The sequence below is a fragment of the Gopherus flavomarginatus genome, chromosome 14 (assembly GCF_025201925.1).
Source record: "Gopherus flavomarginatus isolate rGopFla2 chromosome 14, rGopFla2.mat.asm, whole genome shotgun sequence".
NCBI classification, from domain to species: Eukaryota; Metazoa; Chordata; order Testudines; family Testudinidae; genus Gopherus; species Gopherus flavomarginatus.
This window is the reverse complement of record NC_066630.1, coordinates 30,998,603-31,014,991: the sequence shown is the minus strand read 5'-3', so window position 1 is coordinate 31,014,991 and position 16,389 is coordinate 30,998,603. Positions and strand designations below refer to the sequence as shown.

The window sequence follows — 16,389 nt, the reverse complement described above, 5'->3', positions numbered from 1 at the left end:
CCACCTTCAAGTGTTTGCAGAGGATTTCTTTGATTACCTGCTCCATTATCTTCCCTGGCACAGAAGTTAAACTAACTGGTCTGTAGTTTCCTGGGTTGTTTTTATTTCCCTTTTTATAGATGGGCACTATATTTGCCCCCTTCCAGTCTTCTGGAATCTCCCCCGTCTCCCATGATTTCCCAAAGATAATAGCTAGAGGCTCAGATACCTCCTCTATTAACTCCTTGAGTATTCTAGGATGCATTTCATCAGGCCCTGGTGACTTGCAGGCATCTAACTTTTCTAAGTGATTTTTTACTTGCTCTTCTTTTATTTTATCTTTTAAACCTACCCTCTTCCCGTAAGCATTCACTATATTAGACGTTCTTTCAGACTTCTCAGTGAAGACCGAAACAAAGAAGTCATTAAGCATCTCTGCCATTTCCAAGTCTCCCGTTACTGTTTCCCCCTCCTCACTGAGCAGTGGGCCTACCCTGTCCTTGGTCTTCCTCTTGCTTCTAATGTATTGATAAAAAGTCTTCTTGTTTCCCTTTATTCCCATAGCTAGTTTGAGTTCATTCTGTGCCTTTGCCTTTCTAATCTTGCCTCTGCATTCCTGTGTTATTTGCCTATATTCATCCTTTGTAATCTGACCTAGTTTCCATTTTTTATACGACGCCTTTTTATTTTGTAGGTCACGCAAGATCTCATGGTTAAGCTAAGGTGGTCTTTTGCCACATTTTCTATCTTTCCTAACCATCGGAATAGCTTGCTTTTGGGCCCTTAATAGCGTCCCTTTGAAAAACTGCCAACTCTCCTCAGTTGTTTTTCCCCTCAGTCTTGATTCCCATGGGACCTTACCTATCAGCTCTCTGAGCTTACCAAAATCCGCCTTCCTGAAATCCATTGTCTCTATTCTGCTGTACTCCCTTCTACTGTTCCTTAGAATTGCAAACTCTATGATTTCATGATCACTTTCACCCAAGCTTCCTTCTGCTTTCAAATTCTCAACAAGTTCCTCCCTATTTGTTAAAATCAAGTCTAGAACAGCTTCCCCCCTAGTAGCTTTTTCAACTTTCTGAAATAAAAAGTTGTCTGCAATGCAGTCCAGGAACTTATTGGATAGTCTGTGCCCCGCGGTGTTATTTTCCCAACATATATCTGGATAGTTGAAGTCCCCCATCACCACCAAATCTTGGGCTTTGGATGATTTTGTTAGTTGTTTGAAAAAAGCCTCATCCACCTCTTCCACCTGATTAGGTGGCCTGTAGTAGACTCCCAGCACGACATCACCCATGTTTTTTACCCCTTTTAGCTTAACCCAGAGACTCTCAACACTTCCATCTCCTATGTCCATCTCCACCTCAGTCCAAGTGTGTACATTTTTAATATATAAGGCAACACCTCCTCCCTTTTTCCCCTGTCTATCCTTCCTGAGCAAACTATACCCATCCACACCAACATTCCAGTCGTGTGTATTCTCCCACGAAGTTTCAGTAATGCCAACAATGTCATATGAGCTGAGTCTACAGTCGGAGTGTTTTCCCAGTACAGTATACTGGTATAGCTATCCTGGCAAAGCGCACCTAGTGTAGAGTTGGCCTCACTATGATTTTAAATAGAATAATGCCCTTCTTGGTAGCAATGTCAAGCAATGAATGTTACACATTTTGGTTATATGGCTTCAGGAAATAAACCAGTTTAATTTAGAATACAATGTAAATTAAAGAAAATTAGCACTCTTTTATTCAGGATAGTCCTGTATAGTCCAGCATGGAACTGCTGGCTTTTCTGGAATATTATTTCAAAACAGATCACAAACAACCTTACTTTTAAGATCTCATATTTTGATGCTTAGTCCTCTTTTTTTGTGGCAATCACTAAAACCGTAGCTATGAACCATAATCCAGTTATGAAGGGCATAAAAAGGGTAAAAAGCATATATCTGCATTCAGAGAAGACAAAATAACTCATATGATTTAAGGACAAGAGAATTTAAGAGATTTATTCCATCTTGACTACATTTTTTTCAAAAGGATGAAAAGTGGAGCAATGGTCATTTTGAACTGGGAGCACATCTTCTAGTGCTCCATCTACTCAAGCAGAGTTTGCAGGTTAGCAATGACTTCTTCAAGATCATATGGCAGAGGCATACTGGGATCATCATCCTTCCAGAGGGGATGGCACTTTGGCTTTTGCTCTTCTGGCAAACTCATTGCAAGTTGGCATTGGCATCTGAAAAAAAAAAAAGATGAACGAAGTATTACTTTTAAGAGAAGGAATGTCAAGAAACCAAACTCCCAGAAAGGTATATTCATCCATTAAGATAAACAAACAAAGAGTGAGAGAGAGAACAAATCTGTGGACAAAATGGGTTGTTCACTTACAGAGAAGCGGCCGTGTTTTCTGTTATAAGCTTTGCGTTATCTAGAGGAATTTCTTAGAAAGCCAATCAGAGAAAATTCGGTTTGCATACCTTTTTATGGTGAATTATTTTTTCATTATTTCAGCTGTTATTTAAAACAGTGATTAAACTATTATTACGATTTAAAGTACGTGATTAAACTATTATCAGATTTAAATGTTTGTGGGTTTTCAGTGTATTACTAGACTATTGAGAAAGATTAAACTGAATTTACTGCATTAAGGTTGGGGGATAGATTAAACAATATTACAGAAGCAGGACTGGCTTTGTAGATTCTAGAGATTTACAAGTGTATAAGCCTCCTTTGCTCTGAAAAAGACAATGTAAAAAGGGAAAATTGTATAAAGATATATGCAAATGGAAACTAATAACAATTTCCACTGATGGATAGGTAGGCAAAACTTCAATAAAATTAAATTAAGATGTTAGTGTATGTTAGTCCCCAGAGAAAACTTTTACATTACAGTGTTTTTTATTAAATGGATTATTCATCAATACTAGTGAACTCTAATTATAATATGCAGCTAAATTGCAGCCCAGCACAGGAAAGTTTTATGAGTAGCAACAGTCACATCTCTTAAGATTAGTTTGTAATACAGGCTGCCACTTATTTGCACTGCATTAGAAAATTTGTAACAATTCAGTGACTTTTTTTATTTACCATTTGCTGATTAATTAACTAATGTCTGTAAAGCATTATGATGATGAAAAGTGCCAAGTACTATTACTTCATATGTACAGGAGATTAATTCATTTATTTACAAGAAACATCAGATCACATAGACAGAAATTAACTGTTTTATCCCCAGTAAGAAATATACAAAATTATATTTTGTATGCAAAATATAAATAGAAGTCTTTAATTATTTAAAAAATATAAAATGCAATTTATTTTCAAGGGCCTTTATACCACTCAGGTATCTTTCAGCTCTGCAAAATGAACAAGATCAACAAATATAACTTCCTGGCCCCCTCTCGAGGACTTCTGAAAGAGAATGTTCCCAAATGAAAGATGTCTTCTTCTCTTGGGAATTATTAATGGCAGTGTAATACCCATGAGAAAACATACTTCAACTTTACACCCATGTTGGTGTGCGGTTAATTGCGGCATCCTGTGCACTCAATCCATCGTACATTACACTACAAGGACAGTATTAACACATAACATTCCAATATATCTTCAGCTCTCCACATCAGCCCCTGATAATAGCATCTGTTAACATGCACTAAGTACTATTATGTAGCACATCACTTCATAAATAATAAGATTAGCCGACCTCAGGGCCCTGAGAAGAGTAATGTGTTTAAATGTTCTCATTATTTATTTAAAACAAGAATTAAAGGAACAGAAGCTACTTGTGACAATCTTCTTAGCATAAATATTAAACTGTTTGCATTGATAAGCTGCACTGTACAGAACAACAGAGGATTTGTTTTGCAGGCTGCTTTATAACAGTTGTTAGAGCAAATGCAATTTAGTGTATGTGTTCTGAGAGGTACTTAACTGATTGTGCCATCATGTTCTGAAGACATTTTCCAAATTATATAAAGGAACAGGAGAAAATTAATATGCAAGAGAAGCTGAAACTAATTAAAGCATAACTCTGTAAGGCTTTTAAAATCTTGCTTTATTTTCAGTCTCGGCACAAAATAACATGCTCAATTTGCTGGGTAGTATAAGATATTCCAGTGTAAGCATTTCAATCTAAAAGTGGATAAATTAAACCGTGTAGAGATTATTACAGCTGACACATCAAGAGGCTCTGCTAGTAAAGATTGCCAGGCATATTATGTGCTTTAGCAAAAGTCAATTTATTAATAACAATCACTTTAAATTCTTTGGGAGGGAACACACATCACCTTTCAATGCCTGTGTAGCCATAGTGTATATTCTTAACCTTCAGAGCCTCCCTATGTAATTTATTTCCTACCAACTTTTTCCTCACATTTGAATTTCGGGCATCAGTGGTCACTTTAAATTTACCAATAGTTACCAAAGTTGCTGTCATTTGGGCAGCCCAGGAGTGGCAGTGCAAGCTGCTCCATTGCTCCTCTAGCAGAGATAGTCTGAGAGGTCACCTCCCCACGTGGTATGCTTTGCTGAGCACATGTCTCATGACATGAGAGTCGTGCACTTGAGAACCTTGAGCCATATTATATTCTACATGAGGGATTGATGTCAGTGACCATCCACAAGAGTCTTCCTGATTCACAAGTCTGAGGCCAGAAGTGCAACCAAGAAGGGGAGAGACATGGCCAGTGCCAGCATCCCAACATTTCCATGTCCTCCACACCATATCTACCCAGTCTGGGGCTCCTCTGAAAGTCACAGATGAGTGCACTCCGATCACTTCTTCTACCTGTTCTGTCCACCTATTTTAATGTCACTTTTCTAGTGAGAGAAGTTGCGAATGATAAAACATATACATTATGTATATCACCTATTTTCAGCCAGGGTTTTTGGCCCTGGTACAGGCCCCACTGACTTATATGGGAATTACACAAGTAAAAAGGTGGCAGGATTAGGTCCTTCGAAATCACTGCTAAAGATGATGCTGTGCCTGGCAGCACTCATTATACCATAAACAACTTGGGTGATGCTGTTATCACATGAAGTAGCATCCACAACACTGAAGTAGGCCATCTGATTATGTACCCCCTTTTTGATGTGAAAAGGAGTCAGTAGCCTTTTGGTAGTAATATTTTTAGTCCTAACTTTAATACATTTCCCCACAATTGTAAAGGGTACTGTCCCAGGTCTGATCTTTGATACTGTAACAGAGTGACAGACCTGAGCAACCTGCATAGGGGCACAGGTATCCAAAGGCATTGAACCTCTCATAAAAATATATAGCGGAATTACTGCTAAGCCACATTAACTCCTCACAGGATATAAAAATGTCTCCTCCCAGAGGCAGGAGGAGTTAGGATCTACAACAAAGGAGGTGCTGTTAGGGAAACCCTAGGAACACCCAAACATGGTGAGGAGTAAAAAGCTTAGGCTGAGGATTATATTTGGTGGTTGAAATTTGAGTAACCAAAAAAGGTCAACCCCTCAAAAGAGAGTAAGTTGGAACAATATGTATTGAATGGAGCAGGCTGGGAATGTCATGGGTTTATAGATAGGATGAGTGAGACGCTGAACTAGGCAATCCCTGCTGAATGACCTCACTGCACATTAAGCGACAGGGGAGGGGGCTGTTATCTGGCTTGTTCAAAAAGGTGTGTGCCCCTTTAAGGGCTAGAGAGCCAAGGAGGTGCTTTTAACTGCAGTGGCAGACCAGGTCAGCCTTGGGATACGGATTCATCCTGCCCCTCCCCCCCAGGTGACTGGAAGAGATAGGGTGGTGGGGATGAGGACTATATAGGTACATGCTGGTGCAGAAAAAGCCCTCTTTTATCTAGATCAGGCAGAGCTACTGAACCTTGGATTCTTTCATATCCTGCTCACAGAAGGCTGACTGACCAACAGCTGCAGCATATTTCCAACACATCAGCTTAGCGCCAAAGTGGCCCTCCAGCCCATTGGTAATAAAAATCCACCAAAGAGGAAGAGGGACATTTTAAAATATAAATGACTAGTACCTATAAACGTGTGGAAGGTGTCCACGTTTCCAAAGCCTCACCTTCCCCAGGCCCTCATCAATACAACCAAAACCATCCCAGTTTCAATTACAATGTCCATTTGGAAGTAGCAGTTGATTACAATTCACTGTGCACTGATCTACATTCTCATTACCTCTCTCCCACCATATTCAACTAGTTTTGATCCTGGCTATGGGCATACAATAGGAAATCTCTTTTGCTTATTAATATTACCAACTAATTTTCCTTTCATAACAATTCAATTAAACAATAATATACAATTTTTATAAGAGTGTTTGTTTCACCAAGATGGTGGCTAATCTCACTATGGGCAAGTACAAATTCACTAAAACAGATATTTCCCTAGTTATCATCGTTAGGGTTGCACTTACATTTTGACGATCAGGATGTCAGCTACATTAGAGGACACTGATCATGATGCTAAAATTAACCACTTTAGCTAAAGTGTGTGTTAATTATGGGTATGCAAGCAGTCAATAAAAGGTTAATGCAAAAGTCAAAGGATAAATTTATTTCAGTATTGCATCATTCCACTGACTAAATGACTAACATTATACTTTGTGTTTTTAATCGATAGATTTTACAGTAATGTGCTAGCCATTGATTTTAAAAACAGTATTCTTTCTTTCCCCTAAGTTTTGCAGCGAATAAGGAATAAGTATCAATATTCTTACATACTCTTATTTCAAGCAAATACTTTTCTGTTCAAGTATGCAGACTAGGATCACATGCAGAAAAACGTGGGTGCTATGGAAGTATGTGATTAATGCAATTGCAGAATTGTGAGATATGACTCCTGGCTTCTAGTAACACGTTTATCTACCCCACAGAAGTGTAGGCACTTAAGAGTGGTTCACCCTGCACAGGGTAACTAGAATGGGGAGAGGGCACAGTGAGTCTATTCCCTGCCTCCCAGCCCACAGGAGGTAGCTCTAATTTGGTTGACTTTGCTCAAGAGTGCAAACAGTGGTGGGGACCAGATAAGGGTTGGTGTGGCAAAACGGGGGGCAAGGTGATGGCCTTGTCCCCACTACGTACCAATAAGTGCAAAAGGGGATAATTGAGGGGGACACGTACTACATCCCTGGAGGCATTATGCTTTATATGGGAGCTAATACCCCCACCCCCATCCATCATTGCCAGAGCAGTAAGTATTCACTTAAACACTCCAGAGAATTGCAGTTATACCTGGATCCTTAATGCTGAAAAGTGCTTTAAGATGCACAGATTGAAAGCCCTATTATTAGTTATTATCTCTATTGCTTTCTCTAGAAACACTAAAGCCACCCCTTTAACACACATAGAAATGGAAAATATTGGACACCACAGCGTGCTCTGTCGGTGACACACTGGGCTAAAGATATTGTCTAATAAAAACATAAAACAAAACAAAACATGGAGATATACCTATCTCATAGAACTGTGCTTCTATAAAACAGTGGCACAGGTAAAAGGTCAATAAGACCGTTTCCAAGCAAAAGGACACCAAACTGCAAGGGCCTGTTTTTGAATTCAATAAGAGCTGCAGGTGCTCAGCACCTTAGAACATCAGACTCTGAGGGCCTGAGCCACATGCTTAAGTGCTATACTAGTTGAATAAAGCCAGCTGACAATGTGTATACAGGGCTGATTTTCAGCTCATGGCATTCACTTGTGCACATGCCAAACTGCATAGCCATGTACATTTGGCCATAGTCCGCAGGTATCCACAGCTGTGTATGCACTTGCACATGAGCAGGTTTTAGAACTTTTAAAGTAATTGAATTTGCACACTTGAATTCCAATTATTCTATTCAGTTTTCAGGATGCAAATTTCAACACCGTGTGCGCAAAGGTGTTAGAATTTTTAAAGCAGAAGTGAACGTACATCCTTAGGAAGTTTTTCACATGCACAAGTGGAGGCTGGGTAGATGCCTAGATGAAAATATAGCATTCATATGCAATATTTGTATGTCAGTAGAATCATTAGAGATTTGCAAAGAAATGGGTTGTTATACTGAATAATTCCCCAATAAGACATGTGCATGCATCAACCTTGATTAAAATGATTTAACATTTCTAACATGTACACTGTTCTGAATAATAATGTTCTCTTTAGACAGCATGAAGATTCACAGAGATCTTACCAAGTTGGGTCCTGCCCATGCAAAGAGGTCTGCATGGCTGAACAACTGAGCCAGCACAGAGTTCAACTGAGTTCAACAGGACTCTGCACAAGTATAGGCATCTATATACACAGTTCCCCTTGCAGGATTGTGGCCTAGGTCCTGAGCCTTCAAATCTTTCCTCTCCTGAGTAATTATGACAGATGAATAGTTCCACTGACTTTTAAGATTATTCTAGTTCATTCTGAACCCACATCCTTAGCTATTTTAGCATTTTACCAGAGAATGCATTTCTCTCGAGTTATATATATTTATGTGCTCAACCCTATAGAAAAATATGAGAATAGTAATGTGAGTACAGATTACTCAGGTGAGTAAACATCAATAATTACACGCACACAAAATGCCTCTCTTGCCAGTATAATGCAGCTATTTCTGGGGTGGTAAGCATCAGAGTTGAAATCCTGGCCCTATTGAAGTCAATGGCAAAACTCCCATTGACTTCAACAGGCCCATGATTTCACCCTAAATGTTTACCAGCAAACAGCAACCCTAACAATGGCCCAAGGTAACAAGAAAAATGTCATATCCAATGGAAGCTGCAGAGAGACTACTATAAACTAGATGTAATTATCCAAGCTGAAATTTGGCCAGGTCACTGAAATTTACATTCCTTAAAAAAATCCAGACTTTTTAAATGTCTGACAGTGATCAGTTCTTTGGCCTTGCATCTCATCTAAGTAAATCAGCTGAAGTCACTTGCAATCACAACATGCAATCTTTTATCATTTTTATTTTAAAATGTCATAGAAAGAAAACTAAATCTGATTTGCTAAACAGACTGATCTGCTTGGTAAAGAACATGAAAAGGATGGCTTTTAAGTAAAGAATTAGCTTGGACAATGGACAATGTCCTTCATCTTTGATCATAGATGGCGGAGTGGGATAAATTCCTTAGAAAGTATCAAAACTGTAACATCTGCCATTAAAATAAATGATCTTGTACTATATTTTCATGGTAAATCGAAAGGTGTGAGGATAAAAATGCCTGACATGATACAGTGGGGTTAGGGAAAGCTTTGTAAAGAGAAAGCATTTATCCACTTAACCAGGTGGGTGTCCATTATGACATTAACATTTTAACAAATTATGATAGGCCTAATTTTATCCTTCCCTTCGCTCCAGGCACTTGTCTGGTCACAGTAGCTGTTAACATGTGAAAATTTACAGCCACCAATTAAGGTTTAAGGCCATCAGGTAGAATGCTGAGAACAATTTTATACCCAGGTCTATTTGTCAGCATGTCAGTTACATAACAATGGTGATGAAAGGGCTACCCTGACAGCTGAACAGTTAGGAGTTGCTGACCTCTGATCTCAGTCACATGATAGGGTCACCCGAAACTTGCATTGATCCTACCTGACCGCACATAACAATATAGGGGTCAAATGGCTTGGAGATTATATGTATCATGTCTGAGGCAGCCCAATTATAAGCTTTAGGGAACGCAGTGTTGAATTCCATAGCTCTGTGGCATAGAGCTGTAGAAATCTGTGAAACAAAAGGTATACAATTTCAGAGGTCTAAAGTAACTTTCCTTGCTGTTCAGTAGAATGGACTTACTGTCCTCGGAGAACAACAATGAAAATAAACACGTTTGAAAAAACGGTGACTCTACCATCGGAAGAAAAATGTACTGTAGCCATTGCATTAACTATGCATTTTCTCTCAGAGAGTTTCAATCTGAGGCAATGTATCAGAGTGAAATTACTACTATGCTCTGTCAGGAAGACCTTTTAGTTGGAGATTGGCCTTAGCAGCAAGGCTTACATTTGGAACTGGAACTGAACTTCCCTAAGTTCAGGGTTAAGGTTCAATTCTAGGCATCTGGTTCAGCATGTTTTAGAGAAAGGAGTAGGCACAACGTCTAGCTATAAATCAGAACTTCAGCAAAGTTCAGGGTGCTTGGAACTGGGGTGTGAGTTCATCTCCCTTGATGCTGCTTGTGCTTTCAAGGAGGAAAGAATTACTTCCTGATCACTATAGTTATCTCTGTAAAATACTGGCAGGCCAACCCTATACACATTGGTTACAAGATTCTGAGTAAGAGATTCACACTGAGTGCCCTATCAAACTGCTGCTTGCTGAAAAACAGTGACATAATGGAAATGTATTGAGTTAGAAGGAGTTTAGAGAAATGTAATCAGGAAAAAAGAAGCATATGGCTGGATGCTATTTATTCCTTCAGAAATAACAATAGGATGTCCTGGGATGATACATTTAAATTCCATTTTTTTCAGAACTGGAATTTTGAGGCTCATTCTGAACCCACATTACCAATTTTCTTAGCATTTTACTAGTGCAGAAATTGCACTCACACCACGCTCTCTAGAGAAGAGAAAGGTGATCAATCTGTGGTGGAGACATTTTCTTTGAGGTTGGCTCTTACCTGACAGTGCAAACTAAAACTTAAAAAAAACAAACCCTCAAACAAAATGCAAAATTTAGTCTGATTGACTTTAAGGGCCAGATTTTCAAAAGCACTCAGCTCCCAGTCAGGTCCTAAACTGAAGTGGCAAGATGGAAACTGAAGAGTGCTGAGATCTTCTGAAAATCTGGTCCTAATGTGTTCCATAGTGGTCTGGCCCACTTACATTCAGCCTGTGCTGATGCTCTTTTATATGCTGTAGTTAGAGTGTGCCCAACAGTGAGTAATAGCTCAGAGCAGGAGCAACTGCTATTCATTTATAGAGGGAAGAGACAACTGAGAAAATGAATTTGTTCCCAGGTGAGGAATTGGGAGCAAGAATGCCAGAGTTAGGGTTGGATTGAGAGCTTTCCAGTTAAGAGTTTATAATCCAAGAAAAAATGAAAGACTACATATGATCCTTCCACAGATAACCGCAGGGGTGGTAAAACATCCACCCCAAACTCTGACTCAAAAAAGCTGTAACCAAATGTGCCACTGGTGAATTTGACTCTTACTACATTACAGAAGCTTGTAGTCCTGCTCACAAAAAACTCTGAGCTTCCTGCAGGCATTCTTTCCACTGGTAATGAGGGCTCTGATGCAGCATCCTGGGGAATCACTCGTGACCCAAGCATGATGACCTGAAATCAACCTGCATTACCACTGTATGTGGTTTTGCAAAGTAAATCCGAATAAGAATCCAGTTTTTAACATTGTCCTGCCTAGAGTATTTTGCTGTTCTACACAGAGGCAGGGGTGAGACAAATGAATTTGACAATAAAGAGGTTTAAGTGACAGCTGCATGAGCATTAAAATGTCAGTGCTTCTATTATTACCCAAACTGCAAGCTTAATATTTCTCCCCCACCCTCCATCTGCTCACCTGAGAACTGGACGGTAAGCTTGAGTCCAACTACTGGGCTTTACAGAATGTCACACTGATGGAAATAGCAAGGCATACACAAGTAGTACCTGTCTTTTCTCTTCACATAAAGAATGTTCACAGCCCTAAAACTATATCCACTTGGTGGAACTAAGTAGAATCAATATTTTCATGCACATATATCAATGTATGTTAAAAGGAATTCACATATGTATATGCAAAGGCGCTCACGTAGGACGGAGATTAATCAAATAAAATAAATTCAAAGGCTATCGGATATAGGAGTAATAACAGTAATTTTAATACTGTTAAGATTAGAATTTTTAGATGAGTTTTTATGTAACCTTTTGGAGAAAGCTTGTATGGGCTTTAATCTCCGTAAGTCTGCTATTGTCATCACCACCCGTATTTAATAACCCGACTGTGGAGCTGTACTGTACTAATCAAGGCCCAGGTAACGTAATACATCTTTCAAGGTTTCTTACATTTTATATAGAAAATTAAATTCAAAATTTATTTCTCCCTGTCTTTGTTCTAGAATATCATGCAGAGAAAAATTAGACAAATAAGAAGTTAATCTCCTCCAAATGTATGAAATTATAACAACCAAAGAGATAAAAGTATACATTCAAAATCCCATGTTGATGAACTCACACAACAAAGATAGAGAGTTTAGCCATGGGCATCAACAATTAGGCTCCCACATTTTAAAAAAAATTATGGAAAACTTGTAATTTAAAAAAAATATCACATATGTAATTATTGCAGTGAAAACAGAACTGACATCCAAGTTTTTCAATAGCAGTGTTAAATAACCCTGTGCAAACATACTTCACTTCTTTTCTCACTTGCTAACATACTTAACTGGCTGTAACTTCAGAAAAGAGCAAAGAGCGGACTGCAGGCTAACCTCTGAAGTGGAGAGAGTAAAATGAGACTGAAAAGCCCCTTTTCCCCATCTCATATCTTTCTCTCAACCCCAGCCAAGTGGAAAGTCGCTTCCTGGTGTATGGACTTTGCAGCTTTAGGTGAATGGGCTGGAGGAAGAAAGAAGACAAAGAAACAGTATGGTTGGCTCCGTTAATGAATTTCCAAGCAGAAATCGATCAAACAGTTCCCTCTGATCAGATTAGATCACGTCTGCCAACCCCATAGTCCCAAATAGGATGGAGGGTGGAGGATCCTGGAGTAGTGACACTGGAGACTGCATGGAGTCATGATACCCATAGGAGACCAGATAGCCAATGGACCAGTGCAGAGACACTTGGCTTCCACAGAGGCAGTCCTGCTTCCTCTCTATGTCCTGAGATCTGAATGGATCTTATGACGTCTGTGTGGTTAGTGGGCAAGTCTCCTGCCAGTTCAGTTTGGGAACAAATTAGTCCCCCTGAGAGGACTAGGAACAAGCACAGAGAAACTCCCCATGGTCCCTGTTCCCCGCATAGGAATGCCCGCATAAGGGTAGTGTGTGTGCCATGTTTGTCCGGTTATTTTATCAACAAATATGACCACTATACTACAGGGGGATACAAATCCCCCAGAGCAACACTTCATAAACAGCACAGCATTTGCAGAAACACGATGTTTAATCCAATCTAACCTACAGTTTTCATATTGTATATGTGCAACAACTACCTGTTTCCCAGAGACTTCTGTTCCCCGTTTCTTAGAATAACATGCACGGCTGCACTGTATCCTGAATGCATGAGAATAATGTGTATGCATATTTATGCACACGCCCCTCCATATGGACACTTACAAATAATACCACCACTCCAAAGGGTTCAGCATTTAGAGGAAAATTTTCAACACCATAGGCGAGGATTTAGGCTTACTGTTCTCATTACAAATGATGGCTGTGCAGCAATTCTTGACAGAGAATACTGATTTGACTCCAGACAACATAAAAATATCTCAACCTCAGTTCCCTCAACAGGAACCTAAAATGCTCCATTTCTCTCTCATACAGTGTACGATCTGCTGTTTTAATTCACGCACAATACGTGCTTTCCTATGATTTCTCAGACAAAGAAACAAAATGTCTGCTGGGCACAGAGAGAATAAACACAGCTGACTTGTTTCCCCCAAAATTTTGATTTTATGCAGTTTTAAAATAACTATTTTCATCCTGTTTGCATTATTAACTGGGACATTGTTCCTCCATGTTCACTGAAATGCAGATGTAATTGCTGATTTAGAGTCTTTGGAGAGATTGTACTGTATTATCCAGAATCTATGCTTTTATTAACATAAAGTTTCTAGCTCTCCTGGTTGAGAAGACAGCCTGGACAGTGTAAACTGATGCATGGTTATCTTGTTGAGTCCGCAGACAGATTGACGCAATAGCACCCACGGAGCTGTGAACTTCCCCCACTGATTTTACTAGGGGGTTTGCTTGGGGCCATATGCTCTCCTCTGTTGTGCAGTGTGGCAATAAATAAAAGAGAGGAAAGAGGAGTGGCAATATAACCAACAGAAAATGGAATATCAGTGGTATGCTTCCCAGGAGGCTACAGATACTCTTCTCTGTTAACCTACGCACTACAAGGCATGTTCTTCTCTTCTGAGACCCACACAACAGTTAATGATGCTTCAAGCAGCATATAATCTCCCCATCCATGCCTTTTAGCTCTCTTGGTAGGTGGAGAACATACCAGGCTCATGAAGCAGAGAAAATGAACTGGTAGCGTAGTTTCTGGGGAAGTACTGCAGCAGGGTGAGATTTCCATAGGATGCCCCAGGATTTACAAGGAGGGAGCCCAATTTTCCCAAGAATCCTTAGTGTTTGAAGTCTGTGCCCTTTGTCTCTTCCAGGAAGCTGCACACATGTTGCAGATTTTTGATCATTGTTTTTCCACGGGAAAGGAGCATTTAGCACTTGCAGCTTAGTTATTAGGGACTACAACCCTACACATTTGTGGGAAAGGCAAACAGAAACCCATTGTTGAATGGAGAATCCTGATTTGGTGTACATGGGAGTGAGATCAAGAGAAGATTTTTTAGACTGTGAAAGTTTCCCCCAAGGGGACTGATAGAAACCCCACTGTTTCACACACTTAAACTAGACTGGGCAAAACAGTAGAAAAATGTTCTCTGACTCTTTAACCACCAAGTTTTAAGATTCTTTCAGACCCAAACCCTCCACTGCTGCCCTCTCAGGTTCCTGAAACAATCCCTCACCTGCCCCACCACTTCTGTTAGTAGTACCTCCAAATGTCCCATTTCACTAGCATCAGTTCTCACTTGCAACCCCCCTCTCAATCCCATCCCCCCAAAAAAACCCAACCCCCAAATCACTTCCCCCTACTACCACCACCATTAACTCCTATCACTGTGCTGCTCCCACCAACTTTGGCCCATCTGAATGAAACGGGATCTCTATTGACTGTAACAAAACCTGATTAGTCAAAGAGTGAGCTCAGTGTAGCAAAGAAACGGTGACAGGCCGACTAAAGCCCTGTCTGCAGTGTGAAAATCTAATGTTTTGAGGTACACCATAGTGCTTGAAATTTGAAAAAATGGTTTGATCTTGCAGTGTAGAAAGAACTAAGTCACATTTTCCAACCTATTCCTGAAGTGTGCTCTCGAGCCTTGGAATCCATACCTTGGGGAACACAACTTAAACAGGGTTCGGTCCTATTTACACTACAGGACTATGCTGTTCTAGACACTGAATCCCACAGTAGAGGGGGAAATTTATAACAAAGATTGGGCCTGTGTCCCACAAGTGCAACACAATGCTAAGATCGAAAAGCATCATTATTAAAAAGTAATCTTTTCCCCTAGGTCATAGCAAGGTGAAAGGGAAGCAGGAAAGGGCAGATTCTGGGGAAAGTGGGAAATAAAAGGACCAAGAGCCACAAAAGGACAGAGAGATTTTTTTTTTTTTTTTTAGTCAAATACACTCCTACAGTATCCAAACAGGTATTTAATATTCCCTGAACTTCTACATGTCTATTTCTCCATCCATATTTTATGGATAAAGCACTTAGAAATGTACTGTAAGGAACACTCCTGCACTGGCAGGAGGGGAATGCGCTAGATTATCTAACAGGTCTTTTCCTAACATCTCTGATTGAATGTTCATGCTGGTACAAATAAAAATTGCATAACACCAATGAAATGCTGGAAAACAGTCTACTAGGTATTCGAAATCCTGGAAATATAAAACTTTATCATTGCAATCACTATCAACAAGTGTCCCTGATTATCAGTGGTCATGCAGGAGATGAAGAGCAATTGCTCGTTTGTCATAAATAATCAATGAGAGAAATGGGACGCAGAGGAACATCTTCCAATTGCCATTTCCCAGTTGCACCCATGACTATGACTTGCTGAGCAGTTCTATTTGTACTGAGAGAAATGCCAAAATGCTCAGCTCTCAGACAAAGGGGGAAGGGGAGTTATATGTCTTTTCCTATAAATAGCTGCAATATATTCTAAAACATTCAAGGAGTGTGTGTGTGTGTGTGTGTGTGCATACACATATTCCTGTTTTGCTGAAGAACTTTATTTCAATATAGCAGAAACAGCAAAGATGATTTGTACAGGCGAGGTTCCAATGAACTAGTGTTATGAATTGTATATAAGGTATATAGGTTTCGTTCAGTGTTTTATAAATGGTGCAGTCATAACTTAGAATTTCTGCTACTTTCTGTGTTGACCAATTCTAACAATAGGGGTTTTCGTCCCTATCAGTAACTGTGGTAGGTATCAAATTATCTACTCTTGGGTTCTCTGTAATTATCTTTTTGCATTCCAGTATGAAATCTTCCAAAGCAATATACAGAGAGATATCTAATAACCACTTTAACTCCAGTGTAATAAAACACTATCCCAATCCATATACAGAGTCAAAGGATCACATTCTGAACTCTGTTAGACTAGCACAAACCAGGAGTAACTCCAGAGTAAAAGTAATT

At 39.6% G+C, this 16,389-nt stretch overlaps 1 protein-coding gene across 3 annotated transcripts in view; it reads right to left on the bottom strand.

Moving 5' to 3' along the window:
- Positions 1 to 1,957: 1,957 nt before the first annotated feature.
- Positions 1,958 to 16,389, bottom strand: part of FTO (FTO alpha-ketoglutarate dependent dioxygenase) — a 342,599-nt gene continuing 328,167 nt past the window's right edge. The window contains exons 9-10 of one of the 3 annotated variants that reach the window (XR_007769286.1): positions 9,535 to 9,666; positions 2,126 to 2,214 (exon numbers count right to left, since the gene is read on the bottom strand). Coding sequence is in view for 2 of the 3 variants with exons in the window: in XM_050922553.1 (XP_050778510.1) it covers positions 2,073 to 2,214 (142 nt within the window). In the remaining variant the exon portion in view is untranslated. Of the gene's footprint in view, positions 2,215 to 9,534; positions 9,667 to 16,389 lie in introns of all 3 variants that reach the window. The other 2 variants (XM_050922553.1, XM_050922554.1) reach the window with 2 other exon arrangements.